General features: G+C 60.8%; 4 protein-coding genes across 12 annotated transcripts in view; all 4 read right to left on the minus strand.

Moving 5' to 3' along the window:
• Nucleotides 1-3976: 3976 nt before the first annotated feature.
• Nucleotides 3977-11025, minus strand: CILP2 (cartilage intermediate layer protein 2). Its single transcript, XM_085211828.1, has 9 exons — nucleotides 10907-11025; nucleotides 9746-9841; nucleotides 9017-9289; nucleotides 8665-8847; nucleotides 7962-8120; nucleotides 7598-7858; nucleotides 7400-7508; nucleotides 7171-7328; nucleotides 3977-7069 (listed from the first exon to the last, which is right to left on the minus strand). Exons 1-9 carry the CDS (start codon nucleotides 10965-10967, stop codon nucleotides 4677-4679), a joined length of 3693 nt encoding a protein of 1230 aa, XP_085067954.1. The 5' UTR covers nucleotides 10968-11025; the 3' UTR covers nucleotides 3977-4676.
• Nucleotides 11026-11791: 766 nt separating this feature from the next.
• YJEFN3 (YjeF N-terminal domain containing 3) lies at nucleotides 11792-16954 on the minus strand. 3 transcript variants are annotated; one of them, XM_010724999.4, is made up of 6 exons: nucleotides 16908-16954; nucleotides 14605-14713; nucleotides 13212-13322; nucleotides 13021-13134; nucleotides 12503-12653; nucleotides 11792-12018 (listed from the first exon to the last, which is right to left on the minus strand). In XM_010724999.4, exons 1-6 carry the CDS (start codon nucleotides 16952-16954, stop codon nucleotides 11807-11809), a joined length of 744 nt encoding a protein of 247 aa, XP_010723301.1. In that variant the 3' UTR covers nucleotides 11792-11806. The 3 variants fall into 3 exon arrangements, with proteins under 3 accessions (XP_010723301.1, XP_085067996.1, XP_019465618.1); XM_085211870.1 differs by lacking the exon at nucleotides 16908-16954 and adding an exon at nucleotides 13524-14063 and having other exon boundaries at nucleotides 14605-14737; XM_019610073.3 differs by lacking the exons at nucleotides 14605-14713; nucleotides 16908-16954 and adding an exon at nucleotides 13604-14535.
• A 601-nt stretch (nucleotides 16955-17555) lies between these two features.
• NDUFA13 (NADH:ubiquinone oxidoreductase subunit A13) lies at nucleotides 17556-18685 on the minus strand. The gene is made up of 5 exons (XM_085211871.1): nucleotides 18528-18685; nucleotides 18351-18429; nucleotides 18159-18230; nucleotides 17992-18061; nucleotides 17556-17731 (listed from the first exon to the last, which is right to left on the minus strand). The coding sequence occupies exons 1-5, from the start codon at nucleotides 18619-18621 to the stop codon at nucleotides 17612-17614; spliced, it is 435 nt and encodes a 144-aa protein (XP_085067997.1). The 5' UTR covers nucleotides 18622-18685; the 3' UTR covers nucleotides 17556-17611.
• Nucleotides 18686-21537: 2852 nt separating this feature from the next.
• The window catches only part of GATAD2A (GATA zinc finger domain containing 2A), a 45161-nt gene continuing 40362 nt past the window's right edge, over nucleotides 21538-26336 (minus strand). For all 7 annotated transcript variants that reach the window (XM_085211866.1, XM_085211865.1, XM_085211864.1 and 4 more), the window contains one exon: nucleotides 21538-25517. In XM_085211866.1, coding sequence (XP_085067992.1) covers nucleotides 25387-25517 — 131 coding nt within the window. In that variant the 3' untranslated portion in view covers nucleotides 21538-25386. The remainder of the gene's footprint in view (nucleotides 25518-26336) is intronic.

Consider the following 26336-nt stretch of genomic DNA (forward strand, 5'->3'; position numbering starts at 1 on the left):
TGGGGTTTGAAAAAGCCATATGGGGTACTTGAGGTATGGGGTGTGCTGCAATAGGGCGATGGGTAGTAGGGCTGAGGGTAGCTGAGTAATCAGGGCATGGGGTAATTGAGATATGGGATAATTGAGGCATTGGCTGCTCAGGGTTGGATAGTGGATATGGGTATGGGATAAGAGATGCTGGATATGGGATCTGCCACGTGGGATGTAGGTATGCATATTGGGTAATTGGATCTGGGCTATAGGATGAGAGACGTTAGATATGGGGTGAGGATGGGCACTGTGGGATGTTGGATGTGGCAGTAATGCTGTAGTGCAATGGAAAGCAGAGAAATGGCAGCAAAGCAGCAAGGTCCCAGACCCCACCAAGTGAGGGCTTGCTCAGATGCAACAGCCCTGAGCACAGAAATAAAGGAAAAAAGGCTGCTTATCTTCCGAAGGCTTCAGCCAACCCATAAATGAGGGCTGGGAAGAGGTGGATCCTGGCTCCATCCTTTCTGGTCACTCAGGTGCACTGGATTGCATTGCATTGCATTGCTCCCCTGGGCTGGCCCTGCCTTCCCACCAGGTGCTCCATCACTGCTTCAAGCTGTGCTGTGGCATTTATGCTGCCATGGGTTATTGGGGACGGGATGAGGGATAGAGAGTGAGAGATGTGCCACGTGGGGTGTAGATAAACCACGTGGGGTATGAGGATATGGGCTATGGGATGTGCAATGTGGATTGTGAGGCGGTGGCTGTGAGATCCTGGATATGGGAGGAAGGATGTGGGATTTTGGGACGTGGGTTAATGGCCGTGGTGGTGATGGGGCCAACAGTTGGACCGTGATTCCACACGGGGTGCTGGCTATAGGGCTGGGGACATGAGTCACCTCTCAGTGCCCTTCCATTGGCACCCAGCAGCCCTATGGATGCTCTGCCTCCAACCCCTCCTTCCCGCAACCTCAGTTCACGTTTTTATGCCTCCGGTTCATCTGAGAAAAACACCAAAACAACCGAGAAAAAAAAGAAAAAAAAAGAAGAAGAAGAAAAAAAAAGTGGCACTGAGATGAAAAACACACAACTATGTACCAAACTTTGAGCTCTGAGTCAGATTTCTGCCATCTGGAGGAGCGAAGGGCTCTGGCAGAGCCGTGAGCTGTCGGCACAAGGGCCCTCAATGCGATGCCGTTGTTATTTATGGGATCCTGAAGGTGAGCGAAGGCCAGAGGTTTCAAAAATAGCCCAAGAATGGGGATGGATGTGTTTTCCAGCAGCGGCCCATAGGGAGCAGTGGGAGATGGGGGTGTAACGCCTCACACCGGTCTGAAAAGTGTCTGCAGGCAGAATGCGGCCCCAAAGGGCGGTGCTGGGGGTGGGGATGTGTTTCGGGTCGGGATCAATACAAGCTTTTCTCACCTTGCATTCATGGCCACATTTTGGATCACGATCCCCACTGCTTTTCGCCCAAACCTTGGATTGATGTGCTGGGGGGCACGGAGGGCTGCGGCCATGCCCCAGCTTTATGGGATGGGCCACGAGGGCTGCTCTCCCCGCTGCTCACCGCGTGTTTTCCTCCTCCTGCTCCGGCAACGCCGCGTCTCTTGGCCAGACGGACAGGAATTCTGCAGCAGGAGCTGCCATGGGTGGGGACGGAGCTGGCACCTCCCATGTCCCGTATTGACACCCCCCCGGGATGCTGCGCTGCGAGGCGGGAGAGCCCTCTGTGCCCCCAAGGGCATCACCCCCATAAGGGCTCCTCTCCCACAAGGAGAGGAGCTGCTGGGATGCGTGGAACACATTTGGGCTCAAAAAGTGCAGTGTGGGGGGGGGAGGGGGACGCAAGGGGCTGTGCCCCCCCGGGAGCGGTGAGGGGCCGAGCGCAGCGTGCAGCGTCTGCTGTTCCCTGCCGCTTTCACCCCTTGCCTTTGTGTTCCCTCGCAGCCTGGAACGTGGCTTTCTCTCCTATTTCGGGCTGGAGTTTTGGCCGCCGCCTTTTGTTATTTCAGTTTAGGCGCTCTCATTATATTTTCCATTATTTAAAAGAAAGGGGGGGGGGGAAAAAAAAGAAAAAAAAAAAAAGAAAAAAAACACCAAACCCAGAAGCGAGAGAGCTGCTTCCCAAGTCACATTCCAGCCCACGGCTCCGCTCAGCACAACCTCTGCTCACTGCCAGCACCGGGACGTGCCTGGGGGCACCCATGGGTGCACCCACGAGGACAGCTCTGTGCTACATCACCTCCATCCCCATCCTCCCCAAAATAGGGCACTTCTGACCCCAAAACCATTGCTTTGCAGCGAAGTCCCCCCCAAGGCTCCCCATCCCTCTCCATCAGTGAATGCAGCGTGCCCACCCCCCCAAACCCCGGCACCCCCCGGTGGGTTTGGCTGTGTGCTTTCTGCTCAGGAGGCCCAGAACGGCCCCAGGCTGCAGCGGTGGTCCTGAGCTGAGCTCTGCCCCACACCGCATCGGGAGGGGCGGGGGGACGATTATTCTGGTACCCCCGGGGCGGGCAGAGGGTGCGGTGCGGGTGCAGCCGGGATGGGTGTGAGGGCACAAAGGGGTCCCGGGAGGGTTTGGTCGCAGCCCCCAACCCGGCCCTGACACCGGGCGGGATTCCAGCCCACGGGAATGCGGGGTTGGGCCGCACACCCAGCACGGACCTCCCGTGCCCGGCCCTCTATGACGGTGGGGGGGAAGCCCCGAGCGTCTCCCCGCAGCCCTTTCCCGATCCGCAGCGCCGGGAGGAGCTCGGGAGCGGTGCGGGGATGGAGCAGCGCAGGTGGTGTGGAGGAGCACCCAGGAGCCCCCCCAGCCCCCGCTCGCAGGAGGACGTTATCCCGCAGCCTTCAGCGCAGGCTCGGACCTGCTGATGGAATCGCCACGAGCCGTCCAAATATCTTTTTTTTTTTTCTCTTTTTCTGCCTGCCTTCCTCTTGCTATTTTTCATCCCCTTTCGTCAGAAATCGCAGCGGGAACGCTTTCCCTCAGCCCCGCGGCAGCGGCTGCCCCCGACCGAGCCGAGCAGACGGCGGAAAGCGATCCCACCCGCTGGCACTTCGTCCCCATCCCACAACAGCAACTCCCACCGATGTCCCCCCTCTCCCCCATCCGGCTGCGGGGACGTGGCGCTGAAATCCCCCCGAGGTGGGCAGTGCAGGGAATGGGGTTCACATCTCGGCTTTTCGGGGGAACTCGGTGTCGGAGCGCTCCCCCCTCAGCATCCGACGCGTCCGCGGCATTTCCCCTCCGGGGGGAGCGGCGGGGCCGGGTTTTGGCTGCCGAAGCGCCCAGGGGTGGTTTTGGCAAAGCAACTCCCCCCCCCCACGTCCCCCCGGGTGCCCCGTCCTCTTTGATCTCGCCAGCGGTAGCATCCAGCGGCAGGAGGAAAAAATGCTTCTGTGCGGCCAAAGCGTGTTTTAAAAGGGAAACATTGTCCCGAGAGCAGGAGGGGATGTTTTGGCCCCGCGGACGTAGCTGTTCCATTACAGCATCCCCCGGGCGGGGCGGGGGCGCGGGGCTGCTGTCCGCCAAGGGATCCACGTGCTGGGGGACACCCGCACGATCTGCTCCCCCCCCTCCGCCGCGTCCTGCACGCCGCCTGACCCCGTGCCAGCGGTTCCCCGGCACATCGTGGCCGGGTGCTCTGAAACGGGGCTGCCACGTACCCCGGCTGTGGGGCCGGTCGGCCCCCCCCCCCCCCCCCCCGCGCGCTGCGCGGCCGCCAGCAGCCTGCAGCCGACCCAAGGCAAACAGCAGCCGCCGTGCTGCAATGGTGCGGGGATCCGCGGGGCCAACCCTACTTCGGGATAGAGATGGGATGAGACCCCCCCGGCCCATCTCGGGGGGGGGGTGCTGGAGATGTTCATGCTCTCCGTTTTGCCCCCCAGCTCTGGGCACCCCCCCCCCCCCCAAGGAATCCCAGCAGCCACGCGGGTGTAAACACAACCGTATATTTTGTAATAAATAATGTACAATCCTTCAGTCCTGCCCTCGCCCCCGTGCGCTGCCCAGCCGTCCTGGGAGAGGGGGGGGGGGGGGGGGATCGGAAGAAGCGATTTTGGTTTCTTTTGGGAAAATGGAATCTGGGGCGAAACGCGTGCCCGAGGTCAAACATCGGGGTAGGGGGTCTGGGCTGGCTGCAGGAGCAGCGCAGTGCTGGGGGAGGACTGTTGGGGCTGAGCTCGGTGCCCCCGGCACGCTGCCCGCACCCAGGCAGGTGCAGGAGAGAGAAAAGGGCTTTTCAACCAAACCCTTGTTGTTCTTTTTTTTTCCCCAAAAGAAACCCCACATTTCCTCACCCACCCCAGCGGCTGCAGCGCCCAGCCGGCACTGAGGCTGCCCTCGGCCCCCACCATGGCACGGGACCCCATCCCCATCGATCCCTTTCCCCTGTTTGCATTCACCCCCGCGGATTTTCTCTTTATTTTTAAATAACCCCCGGAGGGCCACGTCCTATGGCCGGGGGGAGCACCACGAGCTGCCCCGCGCGGGGCTGGGGGCGAGGGCAGGGGACAGCACCGGGGGTCGGGGGGCATCTCCCTGCCTTCCCCTTGGAAAATATCCCTGGGCAGGGGGACCATCCCCACCGGACGCGTCCCGTTGCCTCTCAGCGTCCCCCCCATCCCACTCCCGTCGGTCGTTATAAATGAGCACGGGTAAAAGCAAGGGGGAGGAGCGGGATGCGGCGTCGCGGCGCTCACTGCTGCGCCCGGACGCGGCCCATTCTCCTCCGGCTGCCGGGGCTGCGGGGGGTGGGCGCGGGGCTCAGGGCGCGCACGCCGGAGGCGAAGTCCAGCACTTCGGGGGGAGCCCGGCGCAGCTCCCCGGCACCCATCTCACGCCGGATCTCATCCAGCGCTTCGGCCGGCGATGTCAGCAGGCGCTGGAAGAAGCTCTCGCGTCCCGCCGGCCGCTCCTGGCAGGTGAAGGTGACGGCCGTGCCCGCGTCCGACTTCATCTCCCGCGAGAAACCATCCGACGTGCCATCAAAGCAGCGGCCGATGGCGATCTCTTTGGCCAGGCGCGGGTTCTGGTCCGTCACCGTGTAGATGCCGTAGTTGTGCCCCAGCGGGTCGACCGGCGCCAGCATGGTGAAGGCGGCCGTGTTGTTATTGTCGGCCACCGGAGGGTGCCGCGCCAGGTAGTCCCGCAGGAGCCCATTGACGGCCGTGCGGCGGCAGCTGCCCTGCGGGATGACGGACACCAAGGTGCGATCCACCAGGCTCTGATCGTACAGCATCCCGCTGCACTTGAACTCCAGGCAGGCTCCCGAGCTGCCCACCCGCATGGCATCCCGCACGCTGCGGGCGTCGCGCAGCCCGTAGAGCTGCCCCAATGTGCGGGGATGGCTGCCGCCCTCGTTGCGCGAGCGCACCATGTACTCCTGCGGCCCTTCGATGCGCACTTTGATGAAGCAGGCGCGGAACTCCTGAGGGTTGGGCCACCAGGACAGGTAGTCGCCGGTCCAGGAGGTGAGGTCGCTCTCCTTGAAGGGCACCACGTTGTATTCGTACTTGTCCACCTCCACCCGGTAGAAGCGGAAGTGGTTGGCGCTGACCGGCGCCTCCTCGCACTCCCTGAGGCTGCGGTAGGGGTAGATGGGCCCGTTGGTCTCATCGATGTTGTTGGGGTCGGGTTTGGCCACGTTGACCTGGAAGGCCGTCTTCTTGATGTCGGGGTCATCGTGGTCCAGCCGGCGGTAGCCCAACTTGTTCAGGTAGGGCTGAGACACTCCAACGGCGTTGGGGTTGAGCTTGGGGCTGGAGGGCACGGCCTCGAGCTCCTCGCCGCCCAGCGTGGCTGTGATGTACGCCGTGTAGGCATCGGGGCGGCGGGCGTCGCAGAAGGCGGGCAGGCAGGCGCCGTTGGGGCCGGTGACCACGCTGTCGAAGCGGCCCCAAGCCCGTGGGTTGGCAGGGAAGCCGGGCTGGGGCTCCAGGTTGATGAGGCTGATGACCACCCCCTCCAGCTGCTCATAGGGGTTGAACTTCTCGTTGCTGTAGGCCCTGACCTTGACGAAACAACGGCGGTCCTCTGGCACGTCCAGGTTGAAGAGCCGCCTCTCGCGGATCTCCATGTTCCCCACGAGGAAGGTCCGCTCCTCCCTCCTCCCACGCCGCTCCTTGGTCGGGCGGAGGACGCCCTCCTCCTCCCACAGCCCAGTCTCAGGGTTCAGGGACCACAGCTTCATCTTCTGCAGGTGCTCCGCCATCCAGATCTGCCCCGCGTCCATCCGCACCTCCACCGGCCCCGTCTGCAGCGCCGTGCCCGAGTCCCCATCCCGAAAGTCCACGGCAAACATGCCGTAGGTGCGCAGGGGCACGATCTCCCCATCAGCATTGGCAAAGCTGAGGTCGCTGGAGGCGGCGCGCGCCGTGGCCACGTCCCTGGGATCCAGGAAGGTGACGCTGGCTTTGACGGTGCCCTTGAAGACCTCCCCGGAGGGGCGGAGGAAGGCTCCGGCGGGGATGACGAGCTCAGCAATGGGCTCCTGGCCTCTCGCCTCACCCAGCGGGATGGCATTGATCTGCCCGGCATCCAGCTCCACCGCCTCCTTCTTCCTCATCATCTTCACCTCCTGGTAGACCGCGCCGCCGCGCCTGTCGAAGGGCAGCACTTTGACGGCATCCACCAGGCGCTGCTGCCGGTCCACGAAGCGTGCCACCAGGCGCTGCGTGTCGGGCGGCACCTCGATGGTGAAGGAGCCCTGGAAACCGGTGAAGCCGATCTTCTTCTTCCCCAGGAAGATCTGCCCGAAGCGCAGCGGCTCTCCGGTGTCGGCTGCAGTCACCCGTCCCTGCACCAGGACGCGGGGCTGTGCGCAGGGCCCGCAGCCACACTTGGCCACCACCTTGATGGGGAGGACGGACCCACGGCAGCGGATCTCCCGCATCTCCATGCGCCGCACCCCGCAGCAGCGCCGTGCGCCCGCCCCACACCGCTGCCCATCAGCTGGGCTGCCAGCACATGGCGTGGATGGGCAGTGCCCCACATCGTAGTAGCGGGACCCGCCGGAATCCTGATGGCACTCAGCGGGCAGCTCAACCAGGCTGGGCTCTGGTGCTGCTTTGCAGCTCTGCTGGCCCTGGGCTGGAGGAGAGGGCAGAGAGTGGTTAAGGGTCCCTATTCCATAGAGATCCTGTGCCCCCAGCACTGTGCTCCTGCCCCACGTAGACCCCATCCCCGCTCACCCAGCACGGTGAGCTGTGCCGGTGCAGATCGGATGGCTCCGGCCTCGGAGCTGGCCTTGCAGTGATAGGTGCCTGCCTGCTCCGGTCTCAGCGCCCGCAGCACCAGGCGGCTGCTGTACCGGTGTGCTGTCCTGTCCAGCAGTGTCCCGTTGTGGTACCTGCAGGGAAAGGATGCAGTGAGTGGGGATGCAGCGGGTCCTCCCCGTCCCCTCTGTCCACACCCACTCACCAGTAGTACTTCTTGGGCACGGGTGTCCCCGAAGCTTTGCAGCAGAAGGTCACCTCCTGCCCGGCCACCCGCACCTTGGGCGTGGGGTGCAGCACCATGTAGGGCTTCTCTGCAGGGGAAGGACCGGAGGGTGCAGCTGTGAAGCCCTCCCTGCTCCCCTCATCCCTCCATGGCACATCCACGGGGCGCAGTGCTCACCCAACTTCTGCAGCACGATGTGTGCCACCAACAGTCCGGTGCCGTTGGACACAACAGGTGCCAGTCCTGGAGCAAAACCATCACGGTGGGCGCTGACGTTTGCACCGATGTTCACACACAGCCCAGTCACACGAAATGCCCCACGCGTGTCACTGCGTGCCAGCAGTGCCGACGGGCGTCCCTCCAGGTAGACACGGGCACCGGGCAGCGCTGCACCAGTGGCGGAGACGACAGCGCCCTGCAGGGTGTGCTCGGGGCAGGCTGCGGGACGGCACGGCGCTGAGAGCTCACGGCCACCGGCACCAGCGGGGCCAAGCCGGGGGGGGGACAGGGATCAGCATCTCCGCGTCCCCAGGGCAGGTACCTGGGCAGGGCGTGGGGGGACACTGCTGCACCTCGGATGGGTGTCCGGCGCACAGCAGCTTCCGGGCGTTCTGGCAGCTCCGCCGGCGGACACGCGTCCCGGTGCTGCCGCAGCTGCGGGAACAGGAACCCCACGCGCCCCACTCCGTCCACATCGGCTCTGCGGGGAAACGGCGAGGCGTCGGGCAGCAGCACTGCCCACCCGCAGCACGGGGATGGGAGACGCAGGCAAGACGGGGTCCCCACCCCACGAGGCCCCGTGCGGCTGCCGTGCCCCGTGCAGCCCCCGGCTCGGCCCCCCAACCCCCAGCCCGGCCCCCCGGCCCCTGCCAAGCTATTTTTATAAGCGCAGCCTCTGCGATTGCCATTAAGCCGACGATGTGCGGGCGGGGGCACTGCGCCCGGGGCGTGCCGCGTGGGCGCGGGGCGGCCGCTGCACGGATGCGGCCCCGCAGGATGGCCCGTGACCCCGCGTGGGGCTCGGAGCCGGCGGGGGGGGGGGGAGGGGGGTGCAGGGGAGCGCAGAACCTTCACTAGCAGAGCCAGAACGGGAGACCGCAGCCCAGCGCCGACATTCCTGCGGCCGGGGAAGGGCCGCCGCTTGGCTCCGCCGCCGTCTCCTCCGTCTCTTTAGGAACAGGAGGCGGCAGGTGGAGCCGTGGGAGTGGGGTCGGATCCGTGCGTGGGGAGAGGGGGCTCCGTACCTGGGCAGGGCCCGGTGCTGCACGGCCGCCGCTCCACCGCCTTGCCCCTGCACTTGAGTTCCTTCAGCGCGGTCACCACCTGCGCGTTGACGCAGCGGCGCCGGCGGCTCTGGGTCCCGCTGCTCCCGCAGGCGCTCCGCGAGCAGGGGCTCCAGGAGGACCAGTGAGACCAGTAGATGTGCTCTGGGGGGAGAGGGGGGGGCAGAGGGGGTGACTGAGTGGGGCAGGTTCATGGGAACCCTCCGCCCCGGGATCAACTCCCCGCCAGCACTTCTCCCTCGGGACGGTGCCGTCCGAGGACGATGGGCTCGGACCCCCCCGAGGTGCCGTCGGGGCCGGGGTCGGCACTCACCCAGCGGGCAGAGGAAGCGGATGTGGTAGTTGGAGCACGTCTTGCCCTGCGGCTGCTCCTTGTTGACGCACCGAAAACCCTTCTTGGGGCTGAAATGCACCACCTCGCCCACGTCCTGGGGCAGCTCCCACTCGGTGGTGCGCGCCTGGATGGCAACCGGCCGCGCGCAGACGCGTCCGCGGTAGTAGAAGCGGATGGCATCCAGGCTCTCGTAGTCGCCGTCCCCCCCGGGGTGGTCGATGTTGAACCACGACGTCCATTCAGCCCCTCCGCCTGTATGGAGCCCCCCATGAGCGCACAATCCCCGTCCCTGAGCGCACCGATGTGGCCTCGGGTGCCACCGGCGGTGGGGAAGGGGCAGGGACATCCCGGGTACGGCTCAGTGGGGACAAATGGGGGCTGCGAGGGGAAGGATGAGCAGACACAAGCAGCGGGTGCTGTGACACGGGGAGCTTGGGAGTGGCCATCACATCCCTTCTGCAAGGGGACAGTGCCATGGAAAAGCGTGATGTCCCCAGGGGGAGTGGGGTGGCACGGGGGGGACACTGCACTGAGCAGCCCCTTCTTGTGCTACAAGCAGAAGTGTCCCTGCACTGCCCTGGCTGTGGGTCCCCCATGGTGTGGTGTCCCCAGTGGCACATTGTCCCCAATGGTTTGGTGTCCCCTGGATCCCCATGGTGTCGTGTCCCACAGGGACTGAGGGACTGCTCTGTGATTCTGTGGTCGTACCTGCTGTGTTCAGGTCGAGTTCCTCTGGGCTGGGAGCTTTCCAGGGCTTCCCCAGTGCGTCGCTCTTGCCGGGCTCCAAGTCGTTCTCCAGTGACTCTGCTGGGGGCACAGAGTGAGAGTCCCCAACACTGGCTCACCCCATCCCCAGGGCTGTCACTGAGCCACAGACACCGATGTTGTGCTGTAAATCACATCCTTCTCCAGGCACGAGGCAGGTGGGGGGCATGGGGAAGGGCTTGGTGGCAGTGGAGCAGAGGCTACATGCTGGAAATGCTGCCCCAGGATGACGCAGGGTGTTGAGCTGCCTCACTGAGGCCACGGTATGATCAGCCCCCAGCAACCAGAGCAGACACAGCAGGAAATTGGGCTGTAGCACTGCAGCCTGGGGCTGGGTGAGCAGGAAAGCGGGTGGCACGGTGGGGATTCGCTGCCCGAGTCCACCCCACAAGGGGTCAGCTCAGGACATCCCCTCTTGCAGGAGCTGGGTGAAGTAATTGGGATTTCAGCCATGCAATGGGCACCGAGCAGTGGGATGGAGAAACGGATCCACAGAGAGGAGCTGGGATGTGCGGGGCTGTGCGGGGATGTCTGCGGGGCCACCACCAAAGAGGAGAAATGATGGACCCAGAGCAGCCCGGGGAGGTCTGCAGTGAGCTGATAAGTGTGCCCCGTGGGTGGCTGTCACCCCAGACAGGACGTGGCCCCCAGGACCATGAGCACACGGTGGGTACCCCGTGGGGAGCATCCCTGTGCCAGCTGCAATGCCATCCCTGTCCCCATCCCCTGGGGACACGGCAGAGCCGAGTGGCAGAGCGCAGCCAAGCAGCGGGGGCTGCAGCCCCTTGTCCTGCTGGATGGGTGGATTTTCCCCCAGGTCCTGTCCTTGGCAGGGGGCACATCCCCAGCCCCCCCAGGGAGGACGAAGCGCCCCGATGGGGCAGCACAGCCCTAAGCATCGCCGACACATCCTGCTCGCAGGAGGGACGTTCTCAGCAGCTGTCTGACATCTGGCCCCGGCAAACATCTGGCGAGCCCCGGGGCTGCCGTCCTTCCCAACACCACCCCCAACCCTCAGCCCTGCGCCGCATCACGACGGGGAGCAGGAGGGACTTTCCCAGCCGTGTCCCTGGGATGCTGCCACAAAGGCTGAGGTCTCCTTACCTGCTGCCCCGGTGCAGCGAAAGGCGGCGAGAGCCAGGAGGGCCAGCAGCAGCCGCTCCATTGCTGCCCACGCACCGCTCCACCCGCGACTGCGAGCGCGGCCGCCTCGCAGGTCTATATAGGAGGGCTTTCCCCCTCGCGCCAGCAGACAGCAGAAATCGGATCCTGGCATTCAGGGCCGTCAGCTCCGCCGCGTTTGGCCCCGTGTCAGCAGGGAAGCGGGAAGGAGCCCTCAGCCCTCCCCGTGAGCCGGCCGCGCGCTGCCACGCGCCGCTCCAACCCGGGAAACTTGAGGGCTTGTTTTGCAAAGCTGCTAAAATTGGATGCACTTGGGAATGCAGCTGGGAGGGAAGGGGAAAAAAGATGAAAAAGGCCCTTCCTCTGAGCTCATGCGGTCAGGGTTGGGGTGCCAGCGCTCCCTGGCGCTGCTGTGGATGGGCACGGCCGGTGGGCACCCATGCTGTGACCTGGGCCACGTGTGCCGCTGTCAGCTGAGACTGTGAGCAACTCGCTGCACCCATGGCCCCCAGCACCCCCCAGGGTAGGAGGGGATCACCCAGCAAAAGGCAGAGTGGGGGCATCGCCCCAAACTGCGGCCCCGTCCCCAGGTCCCTCTGTTCCCCACATTCAGGCTCCCGGAACCGGGACTTCTGGGGTCACCCAACCCCACATCATTGTGGGGCTGCGGACGCTTTCTCCCTATCAGCTGGCACAGGTAGAGGCAGCTCCAGCACTGCCTCATCACCATCCTCACCATTAAGCAAAACCTGGGGTTGTTTAGCCCTGTACCAAAGGGCTGCACCCAAAGCGCTGCCACACCATGGGGACGACGCACCACGGATACCAATGGGACCCACAGAGCCCACCCCATGCAGACACCGAGCCAGCAGTCCCAGCACTTTATTGCGGGGCACTCAGGGCCACCACGCACTCAGTGCCCGGGTACTCAGGAGGGTTGAGCTCAAACTTCTTCTGCACGTCGTAGGGCACGAAGCGGCCGGCCACGAAGTGCTGACGGCCCAGGAAGCGGCGGGCGCATTGCTTGGGGGCCATCAGGGACACCAGCACGTCAGGGCTGATCCCACCACTGCTGCCCGCCTCCACATCCCACCCTGCAATGGCACAGAGACGTGGGGAGGGGGTCAGGTGGGGACAGGGGGTGGTGGAGGTACGAGGATGGGGCTGGTGGGATCCCCGTGGCACCCATAAGCATTGCTGCCCTGCAGCGCCCCGGTTGCGTCCTGGCACGGTGTGGGGTTGTGCTTGGTGGGAATTCACCAGCAGCTGTGCCCAGGGCTTCTGTTTGCTCCTCCAGCAGCAGGGGGGGAGTGGGGGGGTGATGGCAATTCCAGGCCTGGCCACCAGACACCCGGGTGTTTGCAAATTACATCATGTCTCAGTTCGGGGAGTTGGTTATTTGTTGGAGATGCCCTAAATGCATCCTCAGCCGTCAGCAGCACTCAGAGCAAACCGCAGGGATGCTGCCGTGCTGGGAGCTGTGGGGGTCCCAGGGCTGTCCTCACCCCTCCTACACTGGGGATGATACCTTTCCTAGGGACAGATAGGGGGAAAAAGCTACCCTGGGGATCCCCATACCTGAGGGCACATCCAGGCTGACAATGGGGATGCGGACGTGTTTTAGGGTGGCAAGGATGCCAGCACACGGCCCCCTGCCCTCACCCAGCTCCGCCTCAGCCCCCAGCACTGCATCCACCACCGCATTGTAGGCATCATTGATCAGCTGCACCTGGAGGGGGGAACACGATGGGCAGATGGGGGGTCCCCAAGCTCCCCAGACCCCCGTCCACCCACACACCCAACCCTAGAGCATGGAAACGCTGCCCATGGGGGCATCCCTTTTCCCAGCTGAATGGGATGCGCACAGCAATTGCAAAAGTTCCCCCCACCAGGCAAAGGGAGTGGGATGTAGCGCGGCCAGGACAGCGATTTGAGGTCACATTCCTCCTCCGAGGGAGTCCAACACTTCCAACAACAACAGCAGCCCCGGAGCTGTGGGCAGGGCCAGCAGCAAGCGTGGATCTCACCGCCATGGATGTTGGGGGAGATCAGCATCCCCAAAGTGCATCAGCGGGGACTGTGGGTGGGGGGCTCACCTCGGTGGGGAGGTACGAGAGGAAGGGGATGTCCATCTTCTCACACTGAGTGGTAAAGTCCCGGTACAGGGGGTCCAGGGAGCGTTTGGGGTAGAAGATGGTGGGCTCATAGTCCTGCACAGCAGAGCAGTGTTGGACCCATGGAGGAGGAGGATGGATGAGGAGGAGGAGGGGAAGGAAGAGATACCTACAAAGATGCGCAGGTGCCGTGCGCACACCAGCCCGATGGCCCCGTTCTGTGCAGGGCCGCACACCACCAGCACTGTGGGCTGCTTCCGTGGGAGGGATGGCAGAGGGAAGGCCTGGGAGAGAGGAGCGGGGCATCAGTGCATCACCCAGCCCTGGGGCAACAGGGGGAAGGAGCTTGGGGGGAATCGCAGTGGGGCTGTGATGCTGGGTGGCAGCAGGTGAAAGGTGGGATGAGGCCATGCCTACAACGGGACGGGGACAGCGGTGCCCATTATGGGATGGGGAAGGTGCCTATTGTGGTTCAGGGCTCGTACCCATGGTGGGACAGGGCTGGTGCCCGCAGTGGGTCGGGGCTCCCTGCCAGCCTGCTGGGAGGCGGCCGCGCTCCACATACCAGCAGCCGGCGAAGGGAGGCTCTGTTTATCCATTGACAGATTTTTTCCTGCTCACGCAGCCTGGCTCCTGCTTCCATCCAAACCTCGGAGCCCCGCGAGGCACCGCCAGTCCGCAGCCGCTGGACAGACCCCGCTCACCCAGCCCTGGCCCTGCTGCAGCGTTTGGCTGCGGCCCCGGAGCTGCGCTTCCAGCTGCCGTGTGGCTCCCAGGAATGCGCCGGGGGGAGCCCAGGGAGGGGACGATGCTGGGGGTACTGCATGGCTGGGGTGAGTGGGAGCTGTTCCCGTGTGATTCCCAGCCTCACAAGGAGGTGGAGGAAGAGGAGGAGGAGGAGGAGGAGGAGGATGCTCCCATTTATTGGGATGCTGCAATGTGGGGCCGCGCCAGCCTTGCCGACCACAGGATGCGTCGAAGATCCAACACCCAAATACTTCTGCTGCTTCAACAAAGTCTGTGCCCTGAAAGAAGGGGAGGGCAGAGAGCAGCCCAGACACCTCGAATGGAAAAGCTGAGCCGGGAGCGGAGCTTGCTGCTCTCATGAAGCACAAAGCTGCCCTTGATGCTGCACCTTCACTCAGCCACGCTGCCCTGAGCATCACTGCCTCCACTTCCTCACCCCTAGCACTGAGCAGTGCCAATGCTGGGCACCTGGGGAAGGGCTCAGCTTCCCTTGCAGGGGACAAAAGGGCCCAGTTGAGCCCAATTCACCGCAGGAAAAAGCATTAACAGGATTGCAAAAAGCAGTGGCAAAAAGTAATAGAGAAGCTGCAGCCCTGGGAACGGTGGGGATGGGGAGGGCAGCGCTGTCTGCTGGGCTCTGTCCCCTCCCTGGGGCTGTGGCTGTTCCCTGGTTCTGGGGGCAAAACAATGGGATGGGATGGGATGGGATGGGATGGGATGGGATGGGATGGGATGGGATGGGATGGGATGGGGGTTGCAGAGCAGCCAGTTGTGAAGCCCCCCCCACAATGGGGTCCTCAGCCCCACCGCCTGCCTCACCTTGGTGACGGCCACGGCACAGGCGTGTCCCCAGATCTCGATCAGCTGCTGCCGCCCGAAGCGGTAATCCTCCAGCAGCTCCTTCTCGATAGCCTCCGCCTCCGCCTTGCTGCGGGGCAGCGTGCAGCCGTGAGACCCCAGCAAACCCCCCCCTCCACCCCCAGCCAAGCAGGGCACCACAGCGGGGACATCATCACCACTTCGGGGCTGGAGGTGCTCGTGGTTTGAGGGGGAGTTGGGGCAGGGTGAGCAAAGGCGGTGCAGCGCTCAGGCACGCGCAGCACGGGGTCGCGGTTGCCTTTCGTGCGAGGCACGGCCCTGGCAGCAGCCCCAGGCTGAACGATCAGGCTGTTATATAAAGCTGAACAATGCTGCGGTTGTTCATCCGCTGCCGAACCCGGGAGCTGGCAGGGCCGGGAGCTTCGGAATTGGACAATAATTGCTCACATCTGTTGGCTCACCTGCGCCGCGGATGGGAACAACATGTGCCGTTTCCAATCCGCTGCCGTTGCTTTTGTTATTGAAGGGACAGGGAAATTTGAGCCCTGGGAGAACCGACATCGGCTCTGGGGCTGCGGGGTGAGATCCCATGGAGTGCCAGCGCTGCGCTGTGCCAGCACCTGTGGGTGCTGTGGGATGGGGGAACCCGGAGCTGCGGGGTGTGTAGTGGGTTTGCAATGGGACCGGAGCGCTGATGTTGGGTGCGTGCATCACCCACACCTTGAGTGGTCACAGCTTTGGGAGGGGATGTTGGTGTGGTGCAGCCATCCCCGGGAGCTGGATGGGGACAGGAGGGGATCCTGCTGGGCATGTGGTGCCAGGGACCTCACATCACCCAGGCTGACCCCACAGACCTTACAGCCACCCCGTGGATGTCTGGCAAGACCCCACAGGTGTGACAGGCCATGGTCATTCTGGCAGATCCCATAGACCTTGCAGACTCCATCTCCATCCACCCTGACAGATCCCATTGACCCATGCCCCTAAGGTGCTGGTTGACCCCACAGACACATAACCCCCCGGCTTCCCTCAGACCCCATAAGCCCTCAGTGCCCCGTCCGTCCCGTCCAACACATCCCATCCCGTCCTATCCTGCCCTGTTCCATCCCATTCCATCCATCCCATCCCATCTCGTCCCCAATCCTTTGGTGCCCTCTAGTGAGCCCCAGCCCGGCCCCAGCCCCACACCGCGGTGCTGTGAGCAAACTGGGGGGCACAGGGACAGACCCAGCCCAGGGGTCCCACCCCCCCCTCCCGCGTTGGCAGCAGCAGCCCCCGGGGGTTGGCCCCACCGCAGCTGTGTTGGCGCTCACTGAACAGAAGGCGAAGTTCTGACAAAAATCCTCGCTTTGGATCCAGGGGAGAACATTACCCGTAATTGCTGCTGGCAAAGCATCCTGGGCCCCGGCCCAGGCTCGGTCCCGATGTTTTGGCATCGTCCCCGGGGGGGGTGGGGGGGACACGACACGAGGGGCTCCGTGTCCCTGGCAGCCCCGCACTCACGTCCCCTCCAGCTGCGGACTTTTCGCTCCCCGTTTGCCACAGGACCGGGGCAGCGCGGGACGCAGGTGCTGCTCCGATCCCGGCTGGGGACCGGCAGAGCCCAGCACGGCCCGGGGTAACTCAGCCCTGGTGCCTCCCGCTGGGACCGGGGTTGGCGGCGGCCAGGACCCCACCGGGGGAGAAGAAAGGAGAGGTGCGAACGGATGAGAGCAGCCCCAGGCGTCACCTCCTGCCCACACTCCCCTTCCCCCGGAACCTTGGGGAAGTGGCCGAGCCCCACAGGGCATCAGCTGCACCCTGGGGCTCCGCTCCCATCACCTCCCTCCCTGTGTCCCGCACTGATACCTCAGCTCCACGTGCACCTCCACCCCGCTCCCATCCCACCGCGGAACCCCTCCTGCCCGCGCTCCCCACCCCGAGGCTGCTGATGTCGGAGCCGTCCCCGCCGCAGCCATGGAGACCCGGGATGCGGTTGCTTTGGCAACAGCGGCTATTTGGGTACCAGCCCTCTCCGCCCCCGCGGCTCTCGGGGCTGGGGAGTGAGGAGCCGGGCTGGGACCGCCCCGGGGACACGCGTGAGGGCTCCGCGTCCCCACCCGGAGCGGAGCAGCGCGGGGTCCGCTCCCGCCGCTGGGATCCTCCAGCACCGCCCGGTGGGTCCGGAGCATCAGAGTCCCCCCGGATCCCCTTCACATCCCCCAGGACCACGCTAGGCAGGACCGGACGCACGGCGCGGGACGTGGGCACAGCTGGATCCCCGCAGCCTCCCCGGGGCTCCCGAGGGGCGGTGCGGGGCTCACCTGAGGTATCGCGGGGGCTCCCGGGAGGGACCGGGAACGGAGCTCATGGTGGGCACCGACCGGGACGGGAAGAGCGGGATGAGCCCTGCGGGAGCAGCGGCAGCGATGGTCCTTACGGCGCTGTGCGGTGCCGCCCGGTGGGAGGTGGCTCTGGCTGCCCCCGCCCCAGCCGGGCTCCCCCCGCCACTCTTGTCCCCCGCGGGCGGTGCTGCCGGGAGGGCTGCAGAGAAACCCTGCAGGCAGTGTGGAAGCGCCAGGAATGCCCGAGCCCTCCCAGGACACGGCGCCTTCCGCCTTCCAAGCACCAGAACCCAGCGGGATTTCAGCCCCGCTCCCTGCAGACGCTGCAAGAGGGGTGCCCTCAAAGTCCTTGGGACCTCCAAACCCCAACAACTGCGACGCCGAGGGACCCTTTCCCACTGTGACTGCGGGCACTCAGCCCCACTGGGAACTTGGGGCAACGGCAGCCCCTCACAGCCCTTCCCCTGCTTCCACCACCACCACCACCAGCAGCCCCAGCAACAAAGACACGGGCAGCACCCCGATCCCACCCCACACAGCTCTGCTGCAGCCTCATGGTGCTGCCAGGCAGGGAGTGCCCCACGAGGTTTCCGACCAGGGAGAAAGGAGTGGAGCACACACAGCTCGCCGGGTACCCACACGGGTTTAATGCTGAGCCCCCCGCAGCCCCGTGGGGCCGCCAATCAGACGTAGTACTGCAGCCCAAACTTCTCGTTGTCCATCTCAGCAGTCGGGCGCAGGTAGTAGAGCTCATCCAAAGTCGGGGGCACCCAGCGGTCGGTGTGGAACAGGGACTCGCCAACCTGGGGGGGCAGAGAGCACTGGAGGGGACACACGGGGCTGGCCAAGGGGCTCTGGCACTGCACTCAGTTCAGGGCTGAGATCGTGTGAGGAGGAAAATGGGCATCCCCAGCACAGCTCCAGCAGCACAGCACCCACACCCACCCAAAAAAGACGCTCCCAAGGGACTCCCAGACCCACGGGTGAACCACCTGCCCCTCAATGTGTGTCCTACGGCACGGAGCCCAGCAGGACGCACACCCTCAGTGCCCCGAGCCCAAACCTTCCAACCGGGAACGTCCTTCATGATCTTGGCCTCCTCGTCCAGGTTCTGCCGCATGAGGCGCAGGGTTCTGCAGGAGGAGGATCCGTGCTGCCGGGGGGTTCCTCACACTACAGCCGTGCCCCCCCCCCGCTCAGTGGCCGAGCCCCGCGCTGCCCCTTCCCTACCTGCGGTCCGACTCCGCCTGCAGCAGCGGCATCAGCGCGATGCGCGCCTCCAGGTCCTCGATCAGCAGCCGCCTGCGGGGGGAGGCGGTCAGGGGGGGGGGTGATGTCCCGGGTAGGGGAAGGGGGCGCGAGGTGAGAGCGAGGGGAGGACCGGGAAAGGCCCGAAGGAAGCGGGACGGGCCCGCGGTGCACCTGCGCTCCCGGTTCCACTTGATGATGGTGTAGTAGCCCAGCAGGAGGCTGCCGACACCGAGCGCGAAGAGGCTGTAACCTGCGGGCGGGGCGTTAGGAGCACCGGGAGCAGCGCGGGTACCGGCAGCACCGCGCCCGGCCGCCCCCGGAGGGTTTCCCGGTGCCCTCCTCCCCAACCTGAGAAGCCGCGGCGCGGGAGGTGCCGCTTGTAGTCGATGGGGCCGTAGCCGCCCGGCGGCGGCATGTCCTGCTTCACCTTCGGCGCCGCCATCCCGGCAGCCGCGCGCTACGCCACTTCCGCCGAGCGCTACGTCACTTCCGCCGCGCTCGCCGGAAACGCTCTGTAGTGGGAGCGCTGCGCGAGAGCGCCCCCACCCCACGCACCTCCCGCCGAGCGCGGCGGCCTTAAAGGGGAAACGGCACCGAGGAGTCGGTGGGCCCCACCCGGTGCGGAGCGCGCAGCTAAATGCTGGGGTAGGCGCCGAAATGTGCGCGCACGAGCACGCGCGCAGCAAAACGCGTGCCAGAAAGCGCGCTCGGAGATGCGCGCACCGAAAGCGCTCAGAGCTCAGCACCCCCGAGCCCCTCCTCCCCCCCCCCACCCCACGGACGGTCGCGCTGCAGATCGAGGTCACCCCAACCCCCCCGATTAAGCCCTAATCGCACCCTAATCCCGCGGCGGCCGTTAATGAGCGCAGATGGCGGCGGAGATGGGGGGAGCAGCGCTGGGTGCGGGGTCTCAGAGCGCTGTGCTGAGACGGAGCCCGAGAAGCGGGGTTTGGAGGATTGGGGCGGGGGGGAGCGGAGCTGGGAGCCGCGTTCTGCGTTCGGAGGAGACGCACGTTGGTATTCATAGGATGCTGAAATGATCCCAAAGGAACGGAAAGAAATCACTGCGCCGTCACTTCGCCGCTGTGCGATCCGAGCAGCGCCGGCAGTCCGTTACAAACGCCGCACCAACAGCGGGGCTGCGTTCCTGCTCGCCGTGGGCTTCGTTTGCCGGGGGTTTTGCCGCTGTGTCCGCCCAGCTGAGCGCTGTGCTCGGGGATGCGGTGCTCCGGGATGCTCCCAAAACCTCGGCTCTGCCCGCTCTGTGACGCCAAACCGGGTTGGTTGTTCCCGCTGTCACCAAACCGCTTCCCTCCCCGTTGTCCCGCGCACTGAGCGGGGTCCATCGGTCTGTGCAGAACGATGGGAGCTCAGACGTGGTGTGGATGAGACCCTCTGCAGCTTTTCGGTTCTACTTGTGAAAATCCACATTGGTTCCAATCTCCTCCCCATCCCCTTCCCATCCTCCAGTGTGGGTTTGGGGGAAGCAACTGCACTCCTCGGGTGGAGGAGTGGGCAATGATGGAGATCTACACAGCACCTGGAATTCACCACCATCATCATCATCAACCCCACCAACACTGCCATCACTGACACCATGACCATAATCATCACTGTCATTGACACCACCATCATCACTGCCACCCATCACCACCGCTGCCATCATCGTTGCTATAGTTGACACGACACCATCAACACTACCACCATCACTGACACCACAACCACGGCCATCAACACCATCACTGACAGCACTGCTGCCATCGGCACCGCCAGCATTGCCGTCATTGACATCACCACCACCACCAGTGTCACTGACACCGCCATCATCACTGACACCATCACCACCATTGCCATCATCACTGCTACAACTGACATGACACCACAACCACTGCCATCATTGACACCACCACCATCAATACTGTTCTCACCAACATCACCACCACCATCATTGACACCACCATCACCACCATCACCAACACTGACATCATTCCCATCATCAACACCACCACAACCATCACTACCATCACACCCATCATTGACACCATCACCATCAACACTGCCGACATTGACACCACCACAATCACCCTGCCATCATCACCTGCACCACCATTGACATCATCACCGCCATCATCACTGACACCACCATTGACATCATCACCACCACTGACACCACCATGACCATCATCACCATCACTGACACCACTCATATGACTGACACCATCACACCAACACCAGCACTGCCATCATTGACACCACCACTGCCATCAACACCAATACCATCATCACTGACACCACCATGACCACCATTGCCACCACCGACACCACCAGCACCACCGCTGCCATCACTGACGCCACCATGACCACCATCACCATCATTGACACCACTGCCATTATTGACACCACCACAATCACCCCTGCCATCATCACCACCACCACCATTGACATCACCACTGCCATCATCCCCACTGACACCACCATGACCACCATTGACACCACCACTGCCATCACTGCCACCATTGACACCATCAACACCACTGCCATCATTGACACCAACATGACCACCACCACCATCATTCACACCACTGCCACCATTGACACCACCACTACCACCACTGCCATCCATCACACCATCACCATCACCATGCCACCATCACCACCACCACCATGCACATCACCACTACCCACATCACTGACACCACCATGACCACCATCACCCCAACACACACCACTGCCATCACTGACACACCATCCACAACACTGCCACCATTGACACCATTGACACCAACACCAACTCTGCCATCACTGACACCACCATGACCACCATTGACACCACTGCCATTATTGACACCACCACAATCACCCCACCACCATCATCACCACCATGACCACTGACACCACCATGACCATCATTGACACCACCAACACCACCCCTGCCATCATTGCCACCATCGTCATCACCACTACCACCATTGACACCACCACCACTGCTGCCATCACTGACACCACCATGACCATCATCACCACCATTGACACCACTGCCATCATTGACACCACCACCAACACCCCACCATCATCACCACCATCATGACCACCATTGACACCACTGCCATCATTGACACCACAACCATCACTGCCATCATTGACACCACCACAATCACCCTGCCATCATCACCACCACCACCATTGACATCATCACCACCATCATCACTGACACCATCATGACCACCATTGACACCACTGCCATCATTGACACCACCAAAACCACCCCTGCCATCATCATCACCATCACCATTGACACCACCACCACCACCCCCGCCCCCCATCCACCCCAGACCCCCAATGACAACCAGACACGGGAGTTTGTCCACTTGTTTATTGTCATCCAAACACCAAAACCCCCCTCACAACACAACGCACAGTTATTGACTTCAGGTTCTTCCTCCCTTGGGACGATCAGTGGGAACTTTTTTTTTTTTTTTTTTTTTTTAAGTTTTGATATATATTTTTTTAATCAAAAGATTTAGAGTCACAATAAATACGAGTGACAAAACCATACCCTGCACTGCTGTAACGTTACTGTTACACTCTGTTAATGATTATAAATTCTTCTCGTTTTAAAAAAAGCACAATGCAAATTGTTCCGCTGAAAGGCGATACACAGCGTAACTGCCTTAAGCAGACAAACACTACTGCGGTTCCTTGAGGTCTTTTTTGCATCATATATATATATATTTATATCTTTATTATTAAAAAAATCACCTTCTGCGCCCTCTCCTGAAAGGAGAAGGTGACAAAGGCTCTGAATGCAGTGGCACCCAGCTCTGCTCACTCCTACATCCCACATCCCCACTTCCCATTTCTTTGCTGCCCTTTGGCCATTTTTTTCTCCTTAGTAAGCAAAAATAAAATAGGGATGGCGAGGTCTGACAATTCAGAGGTAAAGGTTCCTAAAACGATCATCAAAAGGGATCTCTGGAAAAAGAAGCAAACAAACCCACGGCACTGAACTACTGGGAGGGCAGGGTTAACCCAGCATCTTCCTCAGCATCCCAGCAGGAATGCCATGCGTGGCACAATGAGGAGCACAGCCCCGTGGCCACGGTGTCACTGGACGCCCGGAGCGCCGCGTGGGCAATAAATTAGGCTATAATAATAATAATAATAATTAAAAAAACCCAACAAAATTAACAAACCACACGGCTCCCAGATCGCAACACTGGTTTCAAATGAAAATCAGGGGTTTATTTCACAAGTTGCTAAAATCTAAGTACAATAAGTCATTGTCATTATTACTGTATTATAAAATCTCGTAGTTGCAACGTCTCCAAGAAAGGTTATATGGCTTGCGAGAACCAACGCTGCTCTGAGCCTCTCCCCAGGAGAGGTGGAAGCCTGCAGCACCGTCCCCAGCTCATGCAGCGCCGTGCAGCGAAGCGGCGGCGGTCGGTTTTTGTTCAGAGCTCTGCCCACCGTTCCGTGGGAGCCCTTCGGTGGTGGGGATCCCAGCACGGAGGAGCAGAGGTTTGTTCTGCGCAGCTCCTCGGCCGCCGCCTCCACCGCTCCCCAGCAGCATCACCTGGAGGCGCAACGCCACCGGCGGCTCATTCCGTCCAACGTTCCATCCAACGCGGCTTTTCTGCTTTTGCTTTTTTCTCCCCCTTGCTCTGGAAGGGGAGGAGGAGGAGATGATGCCCACCCAGCACAGTGCTGAGCGGAACACGCAGCTGTGGCCGTGCAGCAAGGCTCAGCGCTCGTATTCTGCTGCAGCACCCAGCCGGGGCTCTGCAGTGACACACGCAATAAATATGGAAGTTACCTGCAGTGCTCCAAGAACCACAGATAAAAAACGATGTCAGACCGGGTCTGGATGCCAGCAGCGACGGCTGGGTTGGATCTGTTGGTTACAAACCCCCTCCAACAACGCTGCCCCAATGGACGGGGCTCACGGGGCCACTCAATTTACTCGATAAAAGCTCACTGTGGTCCAGCATCACGAGGGAGCAGCGTTTGCAAGATGCCATGTGCTTTCTGCTTTCAGTTCTGAGCTCTCTCCCATCACGCTGAGCTTAGTGCAAGCTCTCTCCCCTATGGGCTGTGCTGGAACAGTGTGAGCTGCTGTGCCCAAACAGGCGCTGACATCGCTTTTAACCCTGGGTGCTTTTCATACTTCTGCCCCTTTTTCCAATCCCTCTTTTCCAGCTGTGACACACAAGGCAGACATCACTCCTGCTCCCCCCCCGAGGCATCTGCACTTCAAATCCAGAGAAGTTTTGCTTGTTTCTTTTGGACAAACACGCTCTCCCTCCCCAGGTCAGGTATCAGCTCTGGACATGTTTTGGTGATAATGCAGGCATTGGTCAGAAGAGAGAAAAAATAAAATAAAATACAAGAAAACTCCACACGTGTAAAGAACTGAAACAATTCTGTAATATTTCAAAGTGCAAAAATAAAATGCACTCCATTTCTCTCTCTCTCTCTCTCTCTCTCTCCACATCTCCCGATCCAAAATACCCCGGAATGAAAAGAAAAATTAACCCAACACAATTAATTCCTCTCGTGCCCAGTTCGCTCTTAATATACATTTGTAAAACAAACGGAGGAAAAAAAAATAAAACAAAGTCAAATTGAAATCCTAGGGCTTCATACAGCAACAAAGACCATTTTGCAAAACTAGGCTCTCTAGGCTACCCAACAGTTTCCAAAGTATCTAAATACTGATATTCACACAACAGAACAGGGGCTAAAATGGACGAGTTCTCTTTCCCACTATGCAATAGTTAGATCTGGGGGGGACGGCCCTACACAGAGACTGCTTCAGAGTTAGATCTGACAGCAGCTGCTAAGAAAATAAGATTCAGCACAGAACCTGGCTGAGTAGTACCCCTCCCCCCTTTTCTTTTATATATAGATATATAGATATATATATAATTTTGCAAATAATTCTCATCAGCACTACTTCTAGCACTGATATGCAACGTAAGTAGTAAGGCATGTCTTTCTGCCACTCGAACTGGACGTGAATTTGGGAGAAGCACAGGGAAGAAGGAGAGAAGATGACGAGGAGACAAACCGGACCTGAGGGATCTGGGCTGAAACCTGCGGAATCCCCGAAAATATATTAAAACCACGTAGAAACCTGTCCTTAAAGCAGGGTTACCTAAAGCTCTATCAAAATGCAATACTGCAGTGGCCGGGGAGCGGGCCTGGAAGGGGGGGAGCAGTGGGCACAGTGTTCACCCCCAGCCACAGCCCCCCCTCTGCTCGCCCTTCTGACTGCGTGCAGCTTCTGCAGCTCCTGGATTTGGAGTAAAATTGCTCAAAACGACAATAAACCTCCCCCCCCCCCCCCCAAAAAAAAAGGAAAGAAAAAAAAAAAAAAGAAAAAAAAAAAGAATCCAGAACAGTTTCACTCGTTAAGTCCTCTGGGAACGTATGAAAGGCCCAACTGCTCTTCGCTGAATTAGAAAGATCGAACAAAGGTGTTTGTCTATGCAGTAAATTAGATTTTTAGACTACCAACAGTTCAAAGTCTATTCAAAACAGAATCCAACAAGTGAGAGGCTCCTGCACTGGGTCCCACCCACCAGACGGGTTTTGGTGGTAGCCAGTCCCTTAGAAAATAACAGACTCAAGTGGAATTTCAGTTTGCGCTCATTTATCATTAGCTCATCATCAGCGGGTTTTGAAACATTATCATCTGTAGACTGCCTTCCTGGCTGAGGAGGGGCAGGGAAGAAAAGCAAACATGAACTCGGCTCACTAAATGTGTCTGCAGGACTGGTGGAAGCTGCTCTCCCCAGGCTGCCATCCACGCTCCGCGGTGAACCGACACCGTGCTCCTGGTGCGGTTCTCAACTAAGAAACCGAAGGCAGAGAGTCACTCAGTCCTCCTCTTGTGCTGGTGACAAAGAAAATCCAAACTAAATATATAAAGCCCAAAAAATAAGAATTCTTCCCCTTCCCTGACAGCCTTCATTATCAGTCAATCACAAGAATCTGATAACCACATGAGCTCGAGTCTTTCCCACCCACACGGTGTCATTTCTCATAGCAGGGACAGCAGCACTCGATGGGATGAGGAGTGGTCTTCTTGCATCCTATAAAGCCTGGGGCGTATCCAGCTGGGATTAAAGCAGATTCCACTGTCGTGTGGTATAAAAAGGATGGCAGAAACAGGAAAAGTCTTCCTCTCGGGCGTTCCTCTGCATTATTTCCACGTGGCAGACTGTGGGATGGACCGTGGGGGGATCATATCCAGGAGATACTCACGCTGGCGGTCTACTGCCGAGGAGGACTTGTGCACAGCTAAACTAGGGTTAACAAAGGGTAGAGCCCCACCTGAGGAGACACAAAAGAGAAGAGAGAATGAAGGTCACAGCCCGGTAAAACCAGTGGCAATAAGCACCACTCCCGTTTCACCTGCATGAAAACGATTAATTGAAGTGGGCCCGCAGTAACTCGCGTGCTACACAAGGTCTGACACCTTCAAAGGTCTAAAATCAGCCAAACAAACAGCGCTGAGGTTTCGTATCAGAAATGAAGACTTGAGCAGACTAGGGCTCTCTGCAATGAAATCACGCTGAAGTGATAAATTAAGCTGTCAGGAGGAAAAAATATAAACCATTCAATACCGAGTATGAAAGTAGATCACAGCGGAGCTAATTGCTATGCTGCTTCCTTCCTGGAGATCCTAATGATCACTTAAGAAAAAAAAAATAGCTCTATAGTCAGATTCTTACATACAGAAGAGATTAAAGAAGAATTTAACTTTCAATTTGTTCCAAACAACAGCTTCAGTTGGTTCAGATCCTGCAGAACACTGGCAGGATGTGCTGCAGCCTCACCTACAGCAAAACCATTCCTTTATTTGATGTGGTTTGATGTGACTTGACCAAACTCAGGTCCCAGAAATGCACAACAAACCCCAGCAGTGTGGCACTGACTGCACAGAGCCAACAAAGAGCAGTCTGATATTAAGTCATCCGGGCTGCTTACGACTCTGTAAACCTTCTGCTCGTGCCTCCTTTGAGGAGCACAAAGTGCAGCAGAAGCCAAGGCCAACACCCACACTGAGAGCACAGCCTGGGGACAGCCAGGCCTTCGTGCAGAAGTGCCAAAGGGCAAGCATCCTTACCCAAAGAGCTATGACTGTTGGAT

The sequence above is a fragment of the Meleagris gallopavo genome, chromosome 30 (assembly GCF_905368555.1).
Source record: "Meleagris gallopavo chromosome 30, MGAL_WU_HG_1.1, whole genome shotgun sequence".
NCBI lineage: Eukaryota > Metazoa > Chordata > Aves > Galliformes > Phasianidae > Meleagris > Meleagris gallopavo.

What these genes read in the sequence shown, in the direction of transcription:
- CILP2 (XM_085211828.1), bottom strand. Translation starts at nt 10,967, where the DNA reads ATGGAGCGGCTGCTGCTGGCCCTCCTGGCTCTCGCCGCCTTTCGCTGC. An exon ending in TCCCCCCACGCCCTGCCCAG is followed by an intron (nt 7,859 to 7,961) that starts GTACCTGCCCTG and finishes GCCGTCCCGCAG; the next exon opens with CCTGCCCCGAGCACACCCTG. An exon ending in CATCGTGCTGCAGAAGTTGG is followed by an intron (nt 7,509 to 7,597) that starts GTGAGCACTGCG and finishes CTTCCCCTGCAG; the next exon opens with AGAAGCCCTACATGGTGCTG.
- YJEFN3 (XM_010724999.4), bottom strand. Translation starts at nt 16,954, where the DNA reads ATGAGCTCCGTTCCCGGTCCCTCCCGGGAGCCCCCGCGATACCTCAG. An exon ending in CACGGCACCTGCGCATCTTT is followed by an intron (nt 13,135 to 13,211) that starts GTAGGTATCTCT and finishes TCTGCTGTGCAG; the next exon opens with GACTATGAGCCCACCATCTT. An exon ending in TCTCGTACCTCCCCACCGAG is followed by an intron (nt 12,654 to 13,020) that starts GTGAGCCCCCCA and finishes TCCCCCCTCCAG; the next exon opens with GTGCAGCTGATCAATGATGC.
- NDUFA13 (XM_085211871.1), bottom strand. Translation starts at nt 18,621, where the DNA reads ATGGCGGCGCCGAAGGTGAAGCAGGACATGCCGCCGCCGGGCGGCTAC. An exon ending in CCCGCGCCGCGGCTTCTCAG is followed by an intron (nt 18,430 to 18,527) that starts GTTGGGGAGGAG and finishes CCCCGCCCGCAG; the next exon opens with GTTACAGCCTCTTCGCGCTC. An exon ending in AGGACGTTCCCGGTTGGAAG is followed by an intron (nt 17,732 to 17,991) that starts GTTTGGGCTCGG and finishes CTGCCCCCCCAG; the next exon opens with GTTGGCGAGTCCCTGTTCCA.